Consider the following 20,314-nt stretch of genomic DNA (forward strand, 5'->3'; position numbering starts at 1 on the left):
CTGAAAACTATCTCTTCTAATGGAAATTTAATAAATTGAGTAATAGTGATGTTGCTAAGTACCAGGTTGAGACACCAAACTTAAACGCTGACAGAAGAATAACAATCTCTTCTAGTTTTACAAATTCTGTGAAAATTGGCGTTATGTTTTATTATAAACACCCATACTATCTCAGCTTTTTAAATCTAGTAGCTTTTCATTTTTACAGCTGAGGCACTGCCTTGGACAGAACTAGTAATCTGTCATTCAGATATCTAACACCTATTTCTCGAGTTGCCTTTCTGTCAGTCAGGACTGGCCTAAATGAGTGTTTTGCAAACTTTTTCGAGAATGGCCTACAGAAGAAATGTATTTGCTTTGTAAAAGCAAACCTATGTTATCTGTCATTGAAACAAAACCTTCACAAAATAAGAATGATCCTTCCTATGGATGACTGACTTGGATATTTTCTATGCTTTTTTACTTTCCCATTTCATTATTTTTAAATTGTAATCATGACCAATACACTGATCTCTTGACTCACAGATGGATTAGGACCCACAATCTGAAAAATACTGGCTTAGATGAACAATACACAGATGCTGACTCAAAGAATTTATACACATTGGGAGTCTCATATGTACATAATTCACAGACATCTTGTAGTTGGAAAGTCCTTAGCCATCAATTAGTTCAACCATCTACTCTGTAACATCCCTGACCGAGGGTGATCTATCTGAAAGCCTTTGCTTGAATATATCTAGGACAATAAGTTACCTCTTACTTGGACCTAGCACAGGGCTGGTCATATAAAGACCTGTTAAAATAGCACAGAAACGAAGTTAAATGAATCAAATACCTAAATATACATTCAATTTTTTTCCCTAGAAGACAGCATGGATCTTTATTCCTAAATCTATCTCAGTCTTTTCCAGGAGGAAGGGGAAAGGGGAAAGTAAATCAGGGGAACAGAGGTCTAGAAAGGCTCCTCTCTGATGACTTGAAGAAGGGGTCTTAGTCAGTTTAAAAAAAACATTACAAGCAGCCTTCAAACTGGAAGCCTAAATAAGTGATACTCACAGGAGAGCTAGGAGGCTGCAAGGCAGAAAGGCTCTCCTGAGGAGGTGGGAAGAGAGCCGAGTCTTGAAAGACGGACAGAATTGGACAGCATCAGAGGCATGGAGAGAAGGTGGAAGGGTGTGAATGGACTCAGAAGTGAGTCCAGCATATTTTGGGGACAGTAATGAAAGGTTCATAAAGGGAGCAGTAAGAGACAAAGTCAAAAAGAAAGACTGAGGTCAGTCTGTGGCAAGCAAGATAAGATTCTGGATTGTATCCTGCAGGTAATACGGTATTACTGAAGGTTTCTGAGTGTGAATACGATATTACTGAAGGTTTCTGAGCATGTACAGAGTGGTATTTCAGAATTATACATCTGCACATGGACTTGAAATCTAGCTCTAAAAACACCCAGAGTTCAGACAACAGAGTCTTCAGCTGTATTTTAGTTTAGAGAAAAATGTGTGCACACATGGACTTCATAAATTCAGAATTCTAATGAAAGCAGTCTTGGGCTCATTAAAAATAGAAAAGCTGGGATATACATATTGAGTTTAGACACCAGTTGAGTTCAGTTTCTTTTTCCTTCTATCCTTTATTTTTGTTAATGAAGTGTGAGCCTTGTCTGTAGCTACCACTAAGTAATTGTTTCCTTTATGAAAGCAATAGACTTTATTCAGAAGCTTGTCCTCAATACTGCTATGGGTCTAATGCATTATTATAAATGACTCTGCAAAATTTAATTTTATATAAACAATAACAATGCTTTTAATAATAAGGTTGTCTAAAGTTAATATACAAACAAGGATCTCTGAAGTGTTTACTATCTAGTAATTCAGGCTCTGCTGGATACAGTGGCAGTGCCCTATGAACCTTAGTTGGAACTCAGGTTTGTCTCTGATGCATAAAAACATCAACTGTGAGTCACCTTGCAATTATACCTCCACTTGGAAGCATATTTAAGAGATGAGACTAAAAGCTAAATCTTTGTCAGATCTTGCATTGGTCTTCTTCTCCCTTCCTCCAGTCTGAGGATCAATAGAGTTCAGGATTCTTTAATAATTTCTCATAAGCATTTTTTAAAATTATTTCTCTAAATCTGAAATGTAACCAACGGCCTCAAAGTTACCTTGAGTTATTAATATTGCAAATTTCAGAGCTATAAGATGCATTAGTTGAGTCTATGCTTTTTCTCATGGGGAAACTACTTTAGAGAAAGGTATTTTAAATTTCTGAGAAAATGTTTGTACAGATCAGGTGTATAGGTTACCAACCACACACATGTGAATAATTGTTTGGGATAATGGAGACTATTCACCAATGATCAAGATTCAGCCCAGCTCTTTGTGGCTGAATTTCTACATCCACATAAATGGGTAAGTGACAGTGACACCGAAGCTCACATTTCACCTAAAAATTTCAAGCCTGGATCTCACGTTTAGTCTTAATTCTCCTTAATATGCATGTTTTGGAGACAACTACTTCGTCTATATTACTGCTGTCTAAACCGGGCAGTGACTCAAGAGGAAACTGGAGGAAAAAGGAGATGCTGGGCAAGAGCTAAAAAAAGAGTGAAAGCCCCTCAGCTAAGTCCCTCCCCGCCTCTCTACACCCCTAGCCTTTTGGTGACTTCTTGCCCCCATCAGATATTGCTGTCATCCATTATTCCACCTTCCCGGGTGGAGCACAGATTCTCATCATCTCAAACCTCCCGGGACGGCCCGGGCACAACAATTGCGTGTGGCACCTGGCTGTGGAAATTCGAGTTTTCCACACTCAAATGAAGAACTGGTCAATCCTGGTTACCATTAAGTGAGCCGACAGTGCCTGCCGCCGCCCAGTGCCTGGAAGTTCTCGTTACAAAACCTCGCCACCTGCTCGAGCCCATCTTCACCGACGATGGAGGATCTGCGGTCCCTCCGCACGCCCGACGTTTCTGGGTCACACTGAGGCACAGACGCACACACTCGCGCCCACGATCGCGGCCCTCCTGTGCACGCCGGGCCTCGGAGGGCGCTTACAAACTTACTCCTCGCCGAGGCAGCCCCGCCAGGGCGCTGGGAGCGAGGCCGAGCCCGCCAGGCCCGGGCTCCGGGTGGGTCGAGTCGGGTCGGGGTCGGGGTCGGGGTCGGCCCCGCCGGCCCGCCGGCCTCCCTCCCCCACGGCCCGGCCTGCCCCCGGCGCACGTGCCGGGTGACAGGCCCCCTATAGGTTCCATACCTGCCACCGGAAGTGAGTGAGGAGGGCAGTATAGGCATTTCCTGTGACGCGAGCGCCTGGACTCCATTAGGCAGCAGCTGGGGGAAGAATCAACACACCAGGGAGCAGAGCGGAGCGGACCCGAGGACAGAGGCGGCAGCTGCCTCCGCTGCCGCCCGCCGCCGCCGCCGCCGCCACCGCCGGGGCTCAGCCCAGCGGCGGGCCCCGCGCCCCCGCAGCCGCCCCGCGGCGCCCCCCGGCCCGACCCCCGGGCCGCGCTTCCGAGCTGCCTCCGGGAGGGGGGGGGGAAAGGGCCCGGATCCTCCTTCTCCCCCTCCTCCTCTTTTCCCTCCGCCTCCCCCTCCTCTCACCCCCTTACCCTGACCCCCTCCCCGCCTCCCCCGCCCCCCCTCACCCCGACCCTCTCCCCGGCCCCCGCCTCCCCTCCCCCGCCTCGCCCCACCGGCTTCCCACCACGGCCTCTCTCGGCGAGGAAACTCTGGCCTCCGCTTCCTCCTCCTCCGACTCGGACACCGGCGGAGCCTCCCCGCCCCCGCGGAAGAAACCCCGAGCCTCGGCGGCGGAGGGAGCAGGAGAGCCCGGGGCTTCGGCAGGCAGAGCAGGCCTCTCCCCTCCGTCCTCGTCGTCCTCGTCCTCGTCGTCGTCGTCGTCCTCCTCCTCCTCCTCCGTGGTGGTAGTGGTGGGACTCCCCCCGGCTGCTGCCCCTTCCGCCGCCGCTGCCGTCCCCCACCGAAGTAGCAGCCACAGCCTGGTCAGCGGCAGCATCATGCAGGCCAACGGGGCAGGAGGAGGAGGAGGCGGCGGCGGCGGCGGTGGAGGAGGAGGGGGCGGCGGGGGCCAGGGACAGACCCAGGAACTCGCCTGCCTGTCGGCTCAGAACGGGGAGTCGTCCCCCTCGTCGTCGTCGTCCGCGGGGGACCTGGCCCACGCCAATGGGCTCCTGCCTTCCGCCCCCTCCGCCGCCAGCAACAATAGCAACAGCCTGAATGTCAATAACGGGGTCCCCGGCGGGGCCGCCGCCGCAGCCTCTGCCACGGTCGCAGCTGCCTCCGCCACCACCGCCGCCTCCTCTTCCTTGGCCACCCCAGAACTGGGCAGCAGCCTCAAGAAGAAGAAGCGGCTCTCCCAGTCAGATGAGGATGTCATTAGGCTAATAGGACAGCACTTGAATGGCTTAGGGCTCAAGTAAGTATCCCTTACAGGCAGCTGGTGTGGACGGACAGAGGGACGGAAGCTGGCGGGGAAGGAGGTGGCGGGGGTGGGGGGTGCTGGAAAGAGCTCAGGCAGAGAGAGAATTACTGCTGGGCCGCAGGGCCCAGGACACAGGAGACGCAGCTCAGACAGGCCGCCCAGGGAGGAGGAGCTGACCTGAAGGGAAATAAGGGAAAATCAATCAGTCTGACAAATTGTGAGAGGAGACAGGCCGTTGGGGGTTGGGGAGGGGTCGTAGAATCCAAAAGATTCACCCCTCCCCACACACCTTTAAGAGCTTGTCTGTCAATAAAGACAGATGCGGGAGTGTGTCTCTGTATGTGTTGGGGGAGGGGTGGATTAGAGCTGGTGGAAATAATGAACCTTGGAGGATTTGTTTTTCAAGTGTATCTCAGAGGCATCTTTGTGGGACACCTCCCAACCCCCAACCATGACCGACAACCCAGGCAAACTACCAATCAGGAAGGACAATCACTTACAAGTGTTTATGGGAACTGAGGGACTGGGATAATTTGGAAGGAGGCTGCTGAATAAATCTGATGGGAATAATGAAGTAAGATACCATGTTGATGTCATTTAAAGGCCCTTCTGTGTGTACCAGAGGCCTACCACTAACTTGCCTGAGATACCAGTGTAATACTACGAAGTTGATTGCCTCTGAAAAAGAGACATCTGATCTGGTGAATCATTTATTTTCACATACAATTTGGATGGCCTTGTATACCTGAACTAGGGTGAAGGTAGACGATCTTGGCCTCAAACCCCCGTTTTGTATACACACAAAGAAAAACCAAGGGGGTGGAAGGTGGGATTGGTGGGAGTGCAGTGGAGCCCAGTGGAGGATGAAGCAGAACCAGACAGAATAAGACTAGGGAACAACATGCAACAGTCAGTTTCCAGCTTCAAAGCATAGATTAAAATAAGCCCTTAGGCTCGCCTGTGTATTTTTGGATTTATAGATTTGTTCTGGGGAGAGAGAGAGAAAGAGCACTTTTTAAAAGTGACATAAATATTTTGATTCTCAGGCAGATTATTGCACTGTTTTTTGCTGAAAAATAAATGGAGCTGCATAAGAAAGCATTGAAACGTAAACAAATATGTAAGACTGATAAAGATTCTTAGATATCAAAATATCTGATGGAAGAAACCACATTTGGTTAATCTTTTATGCTCTAAAAGAAATACACCAAAGGAAGATTTCACTTCATTCCCTAAGAAAAAGGATTAGTATGAAAACAGATTTTGTAAATGCTAACAGAACATATTACTGAGACAAGAAGCAAGCTGACAGCAGCAGGAGGAAATAACTCGTGACTGTTTGGAACCTACACCATAGTAAATTTGCTATTTTTAGTATAGAGAGAAAGGGAATGATTTTTGGTGCTGGATTTATTTCAATTTTAAAGTTTGACCTCTTAGAATTTCTTTGCAAACATAATACCTGGATATAAGGCTCTTACCTAAAACAGGTCATCTCCATCGTCTTGTATGGAACTAACAAGACTAACAACTAAAATTTTTATCTTTCCAAACGTAGTAAAGTGGTTAGTATGTAGATCCTAGTTTTTCATTTTTTTTAACCGGTTGGTTAAAAAACACGTTTTTAGAAATTTTATACTTCATTAAAGGCGTTAAATGGTAAAAGTAGGAACAATTTATTTTGATTCTGGTTTCAAGAAGGTTTTTAACTTGACTAGCTATAAATGTAGATGGCAGTTTAAAAATCAAGTTTGTTTAGCCAAGCACATCAAAGCTATTCATTTCTTTTTTCTTCATCATGAGGTTAGCTTAAGAAGTTTTGCAACTGTTTTCATAGGCCGTAGTTTATTTGGAAGAGTAAACCCTGAAGTTGGTCAGGTCTTTTTTACACTGTATCTCTCCTGCAGCCAGACTGTTGATCTCCTCATGCAAGAGTCAGGATGTCGTTTAGAACATCCTTCTGCTACCAAATTCCGAAATCATGTCATGGAAGGAGACTGGGATAAGGTAAAGTAGGGCATATAGAGCTGTGTAACTGCTGCTAAAATTATATATTTGATGTGCATTTTGTGACATTTCTGTTTTTCTCTTATACCAATTTTTGCAGGCAGAAAATGACCTGAATGAACTAAAGCCTTTAGTGCATTCTCCTCATGCTATTGTGGTAAGAGGCGCACTTGAAATCTCTCAAACGTTGTTGGGAATAATTGTGGTAAATACACTTTTGTTCTTAGTTTCACATTTATGCTTATTTTAGTAGGTTATTGATAACTCTAGGCTTCTGCCTCTTATAAAAAATAAGGCCTTAACTTTCAAATAATTAAATTTGCAAACTAGGATGAGTGTTAGTATTTTAAAATGAGTTTAATATTTTAAAAATCATGTTTAGTAAATGTGTCATTTGAACCTAGTGTATAAATTAAGCATCTGCTGAATTATACTGAAAGATCTTTATGCTTTCAGTACTGTTAATAAGAGTTTTATATTTATAGAATCAAGGATAAATTATACTTGAATATTATTTAAAATAGTGAATGTGCTGGTAAAGAAAATGTATTTGAGTGTGTGTATATTCATATAGCCTTAAGTAGTTGACACATTATCTTTTTTTAAATCTTTGGAAAGTATAATTAATTCAGACCAAGTCCATTGGGTGCTCACCATTTTCCATTCTTGCATTCCAGTTGTGTGAATTGACAGTAGTGTCAAAGTTTGCATAGTCTGTTATCACTCTGGTGGAGGATTTGTATGCAAATTTAACCATTGGGCTCTGCTTACTTCCCTGACAAGATCAGTTTAGTAGTTTAACCTGTTAGCCTCTTTCATAATTCTTAATTAATCTTTTATACTACTAGGCTTTAATTCTTTAGTAGTTGTTGGTGAGAGAGAGGAGGGGATAAGTTTTTTTCTAAGTCCTTGTGATTGGAAACCATGAAGAATAAGCTGCTGGGCTGCTGCTGGCTTTTTAACTTCTAGCTGATTCATTTGTTGTCAAAAGCCGTTTCCTGTCTAGTGGGGGAGGGAAAGAAGGCGAATAGGAAGTGAAGTAGGGAAACCAGCTGTTTGTTAAATATTAGTAAATGGTTGTTACATTTTTATTTTTTTTTTAATTGGGTCAAACATTAATCTTTCTGCCTCTGTCTATAAACCTACTGGAGCCTCCTGTTTCTGTGTTTAGGGGGGTTTTAAAAATCTTAATTACAAAAGAGTTTTCAAATTCTTAATATGATTTTATACAAAAATGTCCTAGAGATTGGACTTCAGGTGAATGAAAGGTGCAAACAATATAAAGAAATATGGATTCATTTAAATTGACTATCATTTTTTGTTTGTTTTCAGTAAATACAATACTAAAAATTTTAACTTACTGCATCAGATGCCTGATAATAAGTTAACGCATGGAATAATCAATTCTATAGTAAATTTTAAAAATGAAAACACAGAAGTTAAAATAAATAGACATCTATATTTAAAAGGATTGCAAATTTTCCAGTACCCAGATTTTCCGTAATCAGTATGTTTGGGGTTTAAAAAAACAAATACCTAGTACTTTTAATTGAGCGGTTTTTCATAAATTGTTAGCTCTGACAAATAAAAGGTGACCATAAAATAAAGACAATTAAAAGGCCAAAATAAGAATTGGGGTTCTTTTCCCATTGGACAAGTTAGCACTGCTTATTTGGTGACAGTGAAGAACTTGCCCATGGACAACTTTTAAATAAGTGTGGTTTCTTAGAGGATCATTTCCCTTTTTTAAGCTTTATCCAATTATATCTGTAATTTAGTACTAAAAATTAATAGGCTCACTTCCTATTTTTCCCTTATTTGTTCATAGTAATTTGAGACTTCCGTATTGGATTTAGATTATAACTGTCTCATTAGAAATCTTCATTAGAAGCAGCGTGTAAACTGAAGAAAGGTAGTTGTAGATAATAAGGAGGAATCCTTTCTTTTTACATCCTGTTCAGTCTATAGAATATTCTAGGGTCTAATAAGAGATGAAGATTAAATCTCTGGCTGAGCCTCACACCATCAAACAGTTTAGGTATTTATACAAAGAAAGGGGTTCCAGCTTTATCTCACTTTAAACATTAATGCTTTTAAAGATTCAGGTCAGCATTTTTACCCCTAATTGTGTTTAGATTTACTCCTTCTCCCACTCCATCTCCAGAAGATAATCTAATGGAAGTGTAAATTTGTAATAATACCTTAGAAGACAACTGTTTGGGTTTTTTTAAAACAATTATTTTAATTGTATGCCCAGATACATTTGCTGGCTTAGTTTAGACTAAAATTGTATTTACTTTTTTAGAGCTTAATGTTTTTATTGACCCAATCTACTCCCCTCTTCTCTCCCTCCCACCCTTGCCCCCCAGCCAATATTTTTCAATGGTTTCTAGTCAGATACTAGGAATACCAGAAGTTGTTCTGGGGTTTTAGGAAGTTGAGCTTACAAATCAACATATTTTAGTTTAGGTTCAAATATGCTTAGCTGTGTCTGGGGAATTTGGGTGGGTATTTGAGATCAGTAACAGAAAATTTTTATACGTCTAAAAATTTTTTTATTCTTACATTAATATAATAGAAATATGCTTAACAAAAGTGTTCAAATATTAACTTGATGTACAAAAACTTACCAGTATATTTTAAAGTTAAATAGGGAGGATCATTTCTCCTTTCCTCTGAGTCATGATTTAATTGATATCACTTGGTTATAACCTTATTCCATCGTTAGTCAGAGCCACTACTAAGTTAGCTGGGAGGCTGCCCTTGATAACCAGACTTCCTATGTATCATAACTTCTGAGTTTCAGAACTTCACGTTGAGCTCAGTGTAATTATATGGGAGGAAATGATAAAGCAATCCAGATACTGGGTAGGATGGGGGACATTGGCAGGATTTACCACTAAACTATCTTTCGAGTATCCTAGTCACTTACCAATTTCAAGTTTTTATTAGATAGTAAAAGAGACAGAGAATTACTACTGGGCCCAAAGATGCTGAAAAATTATCAGAGACCAGGAATAATCTCTTAGAGAGGTCTAATTAGGAGTTGGGGAAAGATAGAAAGGAGAGTCTGTTTTCTCAACCTGTTTTCTTTTCCGTTTAAGAAGCTCGTGATCTTTTAAATAAGTGTAGTAATGCCCTGCCCCAACCTCAGCAAACTTCAGTTTTGCTTGCTTCTTTTAATTTTTTCAGTAAATTATTTACAATTAACATCATTTGTGAAATGTTCATTTTCTTGAAAAGTGTATTTATATTTTTCTGCATTAAATTTTGGGAAGTAAAATATAGTCTTTCTCCATCTTATCGTATATGTCAAAATACTTGAACTGCTTATTAAGAGAATAAACATTTTCTCTCTCAACCAAATCTCTAGCTGTTCTTGGCCAGCAGCATGTTAGTTGCCATGTACATTACCAGGATTTGATATCTATTTGAGGATATTCTTTGTCTTAATCTGGGTAAAATGACTCATAGAGAAATGTTCTTGCACTGCTTTTATAGCATTCCCTGTATATACAGAAATACATGTTTATGTTGGCTTCTCTCAAAGTTTTACTCTGCCTTCTTCTTCTCTCCTGCCCTGCCTCTGCCCCATAGAAAGAGAGTAACTTGTTATAGTAAGATCTTGAAGGGAATATAGGGGGAAATAACATTGGGGCACTGTCCCTACACACATTGGAATGAGAAAGGGGGTGGTGTGCATAGGACCTAATGATTGATATATGAAAAATAAAGACTTGTCCTGAACTAAAAAAAGAATTTCCCCAAATTCCCACTTACTAAGGAAGTTTAGTGAAGAAATTAAATACACGTACTGCCAATGGCATTTAAGTGAAAAAATTCTGCAACTAAATGATAGTCAAGGTTGAATCAAAAACACTATGTAAAATGAAACTCTTAAAGGTATATTAATAAATGGAAATATATGAACTCTTCATTTCGTAAGGAGTTGGAAGTTTTTTTCAGAAGATAAAATGGTGAGAATATCCAGAATAACTTTTAAATTCTTTGATTCTTAGATTTTGGGTTTTTTGCTCTTTTGTCTTTTGATTTTTGTCATGTGATGGTCTTCAAAGTATTTAATTTGGCATCTAGAGGTTAACGTTAAGTTACATGTACGGTAACATGTTTTCAGGGAATCTTGGTAGCCGATTTCTGAAGCATTCGTTAGTCAGTCTAACTTTATGTGTAAAATTTGGTAAGTGTAATTTTTCCAGAGTTGTAGGAGCTTATCTCATAGTTTGAAATTTTTTCTAATATTCTTCAGCTTTAGATTTAAGATTAGATTATTACCAAACATAAGTAATATATCTTTTAAAAGATGTATTTAAATGTATGCATAACTTATATGGAAGAGTTTGTTTTGTTTGCTTTCTTTAGAAACCATTTTTATAAGCTTGTAGGTTATGCTTTCCTTCTAAATACTCCCTAATAGAAAAATCTTGTAGAGGAATTCATTGTACTCTTAATTTTATAAATAAATGATGGTTTCTGCATACCATTTTTTGACAGCAGTGTATTTTTAATGTTTTTAAAGTAAGCACCTTACTGAGGAAGTAAAGGCTGTCATTTGGGGTTTTCTTTTAAATGGATTTGAGATCTTTACCACAATATTCCTTGGAATCTCTAAGCATGACTAACATTTCCTATCTACTAACTTTCTACCTGCATCAGTTGGCTTGCTCAAGCACCACAAGTAGCAGATAAGATAAAAGAGTCCCTCCAGGCAGTGGTCTTTAATTAGGTTTAAGGTTTAAAAGAAATTCCAAACTTAATATTCGTAAAAACTCTCCTGTCTAGCAAAAAGCTGCTGAAAGTATGATGATCACCTTCAAGTTAAAAGTAAAGTAATCGAGTAAACAGTATTAAAACTAAACACATTTCAGAAAAAAACCAAGTGTGAAAGTGCTTCACAATAATCAGGAAATAGTTTGTCCTTTGGGGGAAGGAGTTGATAATAATTATGCTTTATAGTGAGATGCATCAGTGATCAAATTGTTACCAATACACAAAGACCTTTGAATTCAACCGTCTATTTTAAACATCCCTTCATTGCCACCCAGAGAAAGTGAGTCCATCAAGCTCATGCTTGTCCACTTTGGTCATAAGAAACTTCAGTACTTTGCACAGCAGCCTCTAGTCCAATTGCTGGACAGCTCTTCTTTCTTTCGATCAGCCAAAATCTGACACTTTGTAACTTTGACCCCATGGCTTTAGTTCTTCTTTCATGGTATAGTTAGTCCTTTCATATTGTGGCATTTAAATAATTCCTCCGTGAGCTATTTTTTTCTGACATCTTTTTAAAACTTGTTGCATGAACCTCCTGTTCCCCCTGCCCCCAGTGCCCATTATAAAAGTCACACTTTTTAAAAACCAAATTTAGACTACTTGGAATAGTTCTAAATTTTCACACAAGAAGGAAAATTCTAGGTAAATGTTTTGAGGATTAATAATTAATTATTTTCCTGTGTCGATGCCTTGGTCAGTAATGGTCTTGTCTAATTTGAGATTATTCGTTCAAAACAGTTATATTGTGAAATTAAGCAATAGGGTCACATTTAATCTGCTGTGACCCTCTTAAACCAAAATAATTTGAGTCATTTTAAAGCTTTATAAAAATTATTTTCAAAGGGCATAGTAGAATGGTTTCTACTGTTCTGTTTAGGCGCAAACATTTTCTGAAACATCCATCAACTTTTTTCCCCTGACTGCTGCTTTCTGTCATGTCAGAGGATGAAGTTTTTGCTGCTGCAGCAGAAGTACCTGGAATACCTGGAGGATGGCAAGGTCCTGGAGGCACTTCAAGTTCTACGCTGTGAATTGACGCCACTGAAATACAATACAGAGCGCATTCATGTTCTTAGTGGGTAAGGAAGCTCAATTCTTAGACTCCAGGTTGATGAAGGAGCTATTTTTAACAAGGTTACCATTCCAGAGTTGCATTTCTTTTAACATTTTTCCAAGATCTGAGTATCGCTGAATTCTTGGGTAGTATTTGTCTGGGTAAATTCACTTATGTGTGTACAAACTATTTTTGTCATCCTAGGACGCCTTCCATATTAGAATAGATATTTAAGTGGGTGAAAGGGAGAAAAAATACGTATTGACAGTGAAATGCTATTACATACTCTTCTATAAAAGCCCTTTGTCATTAATCTTCTATAAAGACACTATGCAGTGAGTATTGATGCAGACAGACATTTCTTTTAAACGTACGCTTATCATGTACCAGGTGCTTGCTAAGCATTTCATATACAGAATCTCATTTTATCCTCATGTCAGTCCTTTACATGTTAGAGTGCCCAAAGCCTTGGTTGTGGACTTCCCTTCTGTTCTCTGTCTACACACACTTCTAGGTTACCTGATTCTGTACTGTGCCTTCACATACCATCTGTGTGCCAGTGGCTCTTAAATTTGCCCTCTCATCCAAACTCCAAATGTGTATATCTGATAGCCTACCTGACAGTCTCCATGTGGACGTCTAATAGGTATCTCAAAGTTACATGTTCAAAACAAAAATTATTGATTCCCATTGTCCCTCCACATGCCCCACCCCCACAAACCTGTTCCTCCTCTAGTTTTCATCTGAGTAAATGGTAAGGCCACCTACCCACTTCTTCCAACAAGAAACTTAAGCCTCATTGTTGCATTTTTATCTTTTAACTTTGACATGTATTGTTCACATAAGGAAATGGCTCAGAGATGACAAGGTGTTGAGCTGACATCAGAGCCCTGAGTTTCTTCCTCTCAGTCCAGTGTCCTTTGACTTATACCACATGACTTCCCATAAACAGACATTCATTTGAATCCTTAAGGTGTAATGTGTATATTCAAAAGGGAACAGAAGCAATCATAGGTAACTTCTGCAAAATTTTAAAAATAAATAATTTTTCTGTAAAATTAATAATAAATTTTACTCCCAAGAAGTTACTTTAGAAGCCAAATTTTTGGAATATCCAACATCTTTTAGAAGGTTTTATGATTCTGATTACTCGTACTATTAAAAAGTCAGTTCTTCTCATCAGTTAAGGCACTTTTTATATACTAAATGGCAAGAGAACAAGTAGTTCTGCTGTTGGGTAAGAAGCTATTAAATTATTTAGATGCTAAATGCAATATGCAATTAAAAAAAGGAGGAGGTGATACTCAAGTTAACTGAGGGGTTTCTGATACTTACATCATCATTTGTTAAGCTCTGCCTATATACGCAGTTGTAGACCAAGTACTTCATATGCTCCATCTTATTTAATTCTTACTGCCCTACCTAACATCCTTTTTCACAAATGAGAACAGATTGGTCTAAGACCAGAGAATCAGACAAAATAACAGGAGAGTTATTTGCCAGGTCTAATCTCCGTGTTTGAATAATGCCTTCACTTCTTTTACTTTTAAAGCCTTCTTCTGAGAAGAGCCAGAACCAGGTCAGGGTCATACTTCCAGCAGGGGGCCCTCATGTATTCTCCAGAATCCATGAATTTAGCATTTATTCCTCCTCCAGCACATATAGTGAGTAATAAAACAGTTCCCAAATGTTCTGCTTTGGGATCTCAATACCTTTCACAAGATGACACAAGGATGATTATCCAATTACGCCATTTCTTGAATGGTATTTATGATAAACTCTTGAAGGTATGTTGTTTTTGTTTAATTAACTTAGTATAAATATCTTTGAAGGTTTTGGGGGGTTTTGTTTTGTTTTGTTTTGTTTTACTGTTGAGAAGCAGTTAAGTTAGCATAGTGGTTAAGAGCAAGTTCTACAGCTACAATGCCTGGGTTCATTTTCTTACTTTGCCTTTTAACCCTAAGTTAGTCACTTAAGCTTTTTGTGCCTTGGTTTCCTAATTTATAAAAATAGAATAATAGTATTTATTTCATAGAGGATTCTTATGAACATTAAATGAAGTAATATGTGCTAAGTGCTTAGTTAGAACAGAGCCTGGCACACAGTAAGAGCTACATATGTATAATGATACATAATAGAATATATTCTTATATTTATTGTTAATAGATAGTGTGGCAATAATATTATCTATTACACTATTGCTATTATATTACCATTTAGTGATTATATCCAGGTGCCAGGTTATGTTAATGAACTGGGTCCACTGTAAAAATTTCTTCTTGATATGTATTTCTTTGAACTAGATATCCAAAATATAATCAGTATTTTTCAATTACGTTTAATCCAAAGAAAAGGGTTTGATATTTGGTGCTTTCTCTTTTGTATTTTTAGGTATCTGATGTGTAGCCATGCAGAAGACCTACGTGCAAAAGCGGAATGGGAAGGCAAAGGAACGGCTTCCCGATCCAAACTGTTAGATAAACTTCAGAGTAAGAGTCTTAATTTTTGATGTTTCTGTGTTTTCTCTTAGAAGTAGATACTAGGAATCAATTAGGAAGACACTTGTGCAGACACACTCTTATTAAGTGGTTATATAGGAGTTGGGGGGCAATCCATTAAGAGGCCCTTTGAACCAGAGGCTTCAAATTCCGCCATGGAGTCTAAGGAGCTAACCTCAGGAGTCAGTGAGAGGTTGCTGCTCCCAGAGAAGTTTCCTTACATTTGTTTTATGGAGTGATGCTCCCCTTAAGATTCTGTTTTGGGGGAAAAGTGCTGTGGTTAGAGAAAAACCCGAAACCGCAGCTTTAAGCCACTAGTGTTGTAGATAGAAGCAGGCCTCGTTTTATCGCACTTCACCTTATTGTGCTTCACAGATGCTCCATTTTTTAATAAAGGCTTGTACATTTTTTTAAAGACATAAGGCTGTTGCACATTTAATACACTTCAGTGTAATGTAAACACAGCTTTTATGTACACTGGGAAATCAAAAAAAAAAAGTGTAACTCACTTTATTGCGGTGTCCACTTTATTGGGGTGGTCTGGAACCGAACCCACAATATCTCTGAGGTATTGCTGTTTTTTGTTGATTTCAACAGTATGGCCCAGATTTCTTGAGATAAATTGTTTTACCCTCCCTCCAAACATTTTATATAACTTCAAAATTAGAATAGGGGTTTATTTTTGCCACATCTTTATGATAAAAGATCCTTTTTCCCTCTCTGGTTAAACCATATTATTCTGCGTTTTCATGTTGGGGTGGGAGTGAAGATCCTAAAAATCAGAAACTGTCTGGTTGGGGAGGTATAAGGTATTTAGGGATTAGAGTAGATTGGTATCGATGATCAAAACATGAGTTATTCCCTAAAACTTCACAGTAGCCTTAGCATTAGAAGCAATTTGATGGGGTCTGGAGCGTGACTTGCTCGAACATTTCACTTGCTCTTTAAGTCTGGATTTTTCTTATACTTTAGTGATGCTTAGTCTCCCTCTGGGGCACAATTACCCTTAGATTTTCTTTTTGTCATCACTGCCTTTTTATTTTTTGTTGAGTTCGTGGTGGTGATGGTGGTGGTTGGTGGGGTTTTGTTGTTCTTTAGGAAATTCACATACAAACTAAAGCTCCCCCTACCCAAGTATATTCCATTCTAGTGGCAGCATAGTTGTAGCTACTCACAGATGTTCATAAAGCTTACATTTCCCCCAGAAGTGCTCTATTTAAGGGATACTATTATTAGGGTAGGGGCAAGTGCAGCAGAACATGAGCCAAATGTCTTAAATAAAAGTATACTGTTTTGTTTTTTAATTTTGGTTTTAATTTTTCTTTTTAAAAATATCTTCTATTAAAGCCTATTTACCACCATCAGTGATGCTTCCCCCACGGCGTTTACAGACTCTTCTGCGGCAGGCGGTGGAACTACAAAGGGATCGGTGCCTATATCATAATACCAAACTTGATAATAACCTAGATTCTGTGTCTCTGCTTATAGATCATGTTTGTAGTAGGTAAGAAGAAAACTTCTTATATTCTAAAGTAGGTTAACATTTTACAGACTCATTTGTTAACTTTATTACAAATTTTTTGAGTTTTATCCTGTTGCTGTAAGACAATTCATGTTTGCTCTAGTATTCACAAGTCAGCTAGAACTACTGAAGTTGACAATTAAAAGCAATGTGTATATATTTATATAGTAAGCCACACCTTGAGAACTGAAGCTGGAAAGCCAATTTTTCCTTTTCTAAGGATTTGTAAGTGATACTTTGTGGGAATGCCAGTGATCCAAGCATTTACTATCCTTGGATGCCAGAAATCACCTAGTGATTTTTTTTTTCTGGGCATTATGGCTATTTTGACTATGGCCCAAATTATTTTCTGCCCACAAAGATCATGGAAATACTTTTTTCATAATGGAAGTTCTGCTTTTCAGTTGAAGGTGACCTTTAAATTAAAAATGTTTAGAATAACAGGTATTTTCTGGTTTGGGTTTTGTTCTCATACCTACTCATCTACATAATTTAACTTATAAGAATTCAGGCTTTGGTTTTGATGTTAGAAGTATTTTGAGTACAAGTGTCCCTACTATTTTAATAATGATCTCTGAAATTTCAGCAGGGCTTTAATTTTTAAGATACTAAAAAACTGAAATTTTTCAAACTCCAGGAAAAAAATTATTTGAGTCTGGTGAACAAAATGTAACAGCTACAGTGCACATACTCAGTTTCTTTTGTCAAAGATCATTGAAGAGCTACTGAGGGTAACATCAGTAGGAGGAACTAAAGTGTTTAAGTGTGAGGCCATTGGCAGAATGAGGAGCTTCTGAAAAGCATAAAAATTACATATGTGTGCACGTATGCACTGTGATTTAAGATAATTGTTTAGTTGTGTATAAACGACTTTCATATATAGTTGAATTTCACACTTCACCCTCCTCCATTGCAATTAAAAAAAATAGTAATAATTGTTTGAACTATTGGCCTTAAATTACTTAAGCCTTATTTATCTTTAAGTATCGGACAGTTACTTGGTGCATGTCGTAAATGTTCTAAAAGAAAGTAATTAGAGGTCCTTTTCCTTTATCCCTTTTTATTCTTTAACATTTTTCTTTGACTTGCTTATGAGAATTTTTAAGTCTTTTCATTTAAGTTGAGTAGAGGTAGGAGGAGATAATAGATGAGAAGGCTATATGGTTTCATATTTTGTAGCTCTATTAGTGAATTTGAGATCAATGTTAAAAATTAAGGCAATTGTGAACCTGAATTTTTTTTGATTCATGAATGTATTGCTGATGGAATACATTGAAAGGTATTTATGGTAAACTTCATGGTTCAAGAGGTGTCAGTAAGTTGAGAGCTTGCCTTTCTGTTTAGAAACTGAAATGTATGAAAACCTACATTTTTCTTAAGTGCTTTTAATTTCTATACCAGTACCTGTGAAAGTAAATGATGGACACTATTTAGCCTGACTTTTCCAACGCTCAGATCAGGGATCAGGCTTCTATAAACCTACATAGAAAGCACTCTAAAGTTCTACATAGGAATGAAAGAGTTCTTGCTCCTCAGAAATAACCATTGATGATTGGAAGGCCTTCCCAATAATCTTCTAAAAACAAAACAAAACTTTGAATCTATGCTCTTCTAGTTATTGCTGCCCCCATTCCCCACCACCTCTGCTTTAGAGCCAACTTCTTAAAACAGTTGCTACTGTGCATTCACAATACCTTCTTCCTTACTACTTCTTCACTCTCTATAGTATTAGGGTTTGTGCAGCCAACACAACACAAGAACTGTTGCTGATGTTGGTGAGGACCAATGTCTTTATTAAATCCTGTGGCTACTTTCCAGCCTATATTTTGGGCTTTCTAGAGTATTAGACTAATTTGCCTTGAAACTTTTCCTTTAACTTAACAAAACATTCCAGACTTCTGGTTTTTCTCCTGGCTGCTCCTCAGTTCCTCCTCTTTCCCTTTAATAAGTTTATTTTCCAGAACTAGGCTTTTCTCAGCCTGCTTTTCTGGTTTGGGTTATACTCCCATGGTTCTAATGATTCCTGGGTCTGGGCTAGAGCTACAGAACTATTTCCTAAGCCTTAGACTTTTAATTCAACATGGTGGTTATTGCTCAAGTACCAAAATGCAACATGTCAAAAAAGAACTTCCTTCTCCTCTCACCTATCCCTGCAAAGTCTGCTTTTCATCTTGAATCCCCTGTCAGTGAAAGGCTGCCATCTATCCGGTTTCTCCAAGTTGTAAGCCTTGACTTTTCACTTTGGGGGTAGGTTTTAAAGACACCAAGTGGGGAAGTGTCATGCGTTAAGTCAGTATATATAGTCTTCAGAGTGAGTTGTGCCCTGTGTTGCGGAACTGGGAAAACAGAACCTGAATTTGATGTAGTTACTGGTGTTACCTACTCATCTGAAGGTCTTCAAAATAAAAATTGATACTATTTTCTGTTTTACTCCCATTTAAAACCTAGATTATAGCACTGAAACTAGAAAACTTTATATTTTGCACAGTTAGTACATACATGTTTTTGGTTAAATTTGATCATTGAGGAATAGGGATTTTTTTTTCTTAAAACTTTCTGTGGGGTTTTTTTCACCAGCAATCAATGGGAAGATGTTTCTACAGGTAGCTTTATAAGTAGTATTTTTTAGTATAAGATTATTATAAAATACTCATAGAATGTTAAGATTTATAAAATGTTAAGATTTAGCTTGATTAAAGTGCTGCATTTTCAGTTTGGTTTAGGAAGATACTGATATTTTTAACAAATCTTAAATTTAAAATTTTCTTGGAAACAAAGACATAAACTGTCATTTTGTATACTCTAAAATTAGCCTTTTAATAAACTAGGAGCTGTTAGTCTTTTTAAAAGATTATTTAAGTAATGGTAAAATAGTGACAATTTAAATACCACTTTAACATTCAGATACAGCTGTCAGTAATCTGGATGATATGTGCCCTGTAATTTGGATTTTGAATCAGTCCTTTCTTAGGGATATTTTGCTGCTATTTTAGATGTATCTTTTCATTCATGATCGACTTTAGCTGTTTGAATTATTTTTTTTAATGCCTAGATATAAGGTGTTTCTCACTGAATAAGTGACATCACTATTGAATATTACCCATAGGGTAGTATTCATAGGAAGGGAGAAAAATTGGTTTTGATTTGAAAGTACTTATTCAATTGAAATTTTATCCAGCAATCTTGAAAAATACGATTTAAAAAATATTTGGAAAGAAAACTGACCCTGGAGTCAGTCATAGGTTTAAATCCTAGTTCAGTTATTTGTCTGTTTATGATATTTGTTAAATTATTGCTCTCTTTGAGCCTCATGAAAATGGGGGTGTTACTTCCCTTGCCACGTAGTTTTGAGAATTAGCTGTACTGTTTGTAAAGCATGTAGTGCAGTGCTTGGTATCTAGTAAGTACTTAATAAATGTAAATTTGATATTGATTATGTTTCAGTTCAGATATAGAATAATATTTTAATATCAAAGCAGTTTATAGTTAGACAGTCTAAAAGTTTAAAGCAACCTTCAAATAGCCAACTGCTAAGGTACATTGCCATGTATGCCAGATAAAGAATATTAGTTTATTTTTCATGTGTATATTACATATCACTCTGGTGAACTGACAAAATATATTTTCAAATTACAGATTGGTTTGGGGAAAAAAATAGGGAAGACCATTTTTAAAACAGACTTAAAAGTTTACCCACTATTGTTTAAAAACAGTAGCCACTAATTACCTATAACCATTTAAATTTAAATATAAAGTAATTCAAATGAGAATTAAATGAAAAAATCTTAAGTTCCTCAATGTACTAGCCACCTTTCAAGTGCTCAATAGCCACAGATGGCTAAGACTATCAGATTGGACAGTATAGGTATGTAACATTTCTATTATCACAGAAAGCTCAGGTGGTCCTGATACAGAAGCTGGAAAAGGAGAGAATGGTTTTTAAAAGTGAGTGTTTAATGAGGGTAGTCATTCTTAGGATAACTTTTTCCTCTTTAA

General features: G+C 38.4%; 1 protein-coding gene and 1 long non-coding RNA gene across 4 annotated transcripts in view; one reads left to right on the forward strand and one right to left on the reverse strand.

The window, feature by feature from the left end:
• LOC106730065 overlaps positions 1-3,475 on the reverse strand; it is a 103,362-nt gene extending 99,887 nt beyond the window's left edge. For both annotated transcript variants that reach the window (XR_004314533.1, XR_004314530.1), the window contains exon 1: positions 3,259-3,475. This is a non-coding gene — a long non-coding RNA (uncharacterized LOC106730065). The remainder of the gene's footprint in view (positions 1-3,258) is intronic.
• Positions 3,474-20,314, forward strand: part of WDR26 (WD repeat domain 26) — a 38,543-nt gene continuing 21,702 nt past the window's right edge. The window contains exons 1-6 of one of the 2 annotated variants that reach the window (XM_014562135.2): positions 3,474-4,443; positions 6,357-6,456; positions 6,557-6,661; positions 12,187-12,323; positions 14,690-14,787; positions 16,144-16,300. In XM_014562135.2, coding sequence (XP_014417621.2) covers positions 4,025-4,443; positions 6,357-6,456; positions 6,557-6,661; positions 12,187-12,323; positions 14,690-14,787; positions 16,144-16,300 — 1,016 coding nt within the window. In that variant the 5' untranslated portion in view covers positions 3,474-4,024. The remainder of the gene's footprint in view (positions 4,444-6,356; positions 6,457-6,556; positions 6,662-12,186; positions 12,324-14,689; positions 14,788-16,143; positions 16,301-20,314) is intronic. The other variant, XM_006188131.3, reaches the window with a different exon arrangement.

The sequence above is a fragment of the Camelus ferus genome, chromosome 23, assembly GCF_009834535.1.
Source record: "Camelus ferus isolate YT-003-E chromosome 23, BCGSAC_Cfer_1.0, whole genome shotgun sequence".
Taxonomy (NCBI): domain Eukaryota; kingdom Metazoa; phylum Chordata; class Mammalia; order Artiodactyla; family Camelidae; genus Camelus; species Camelus ferus.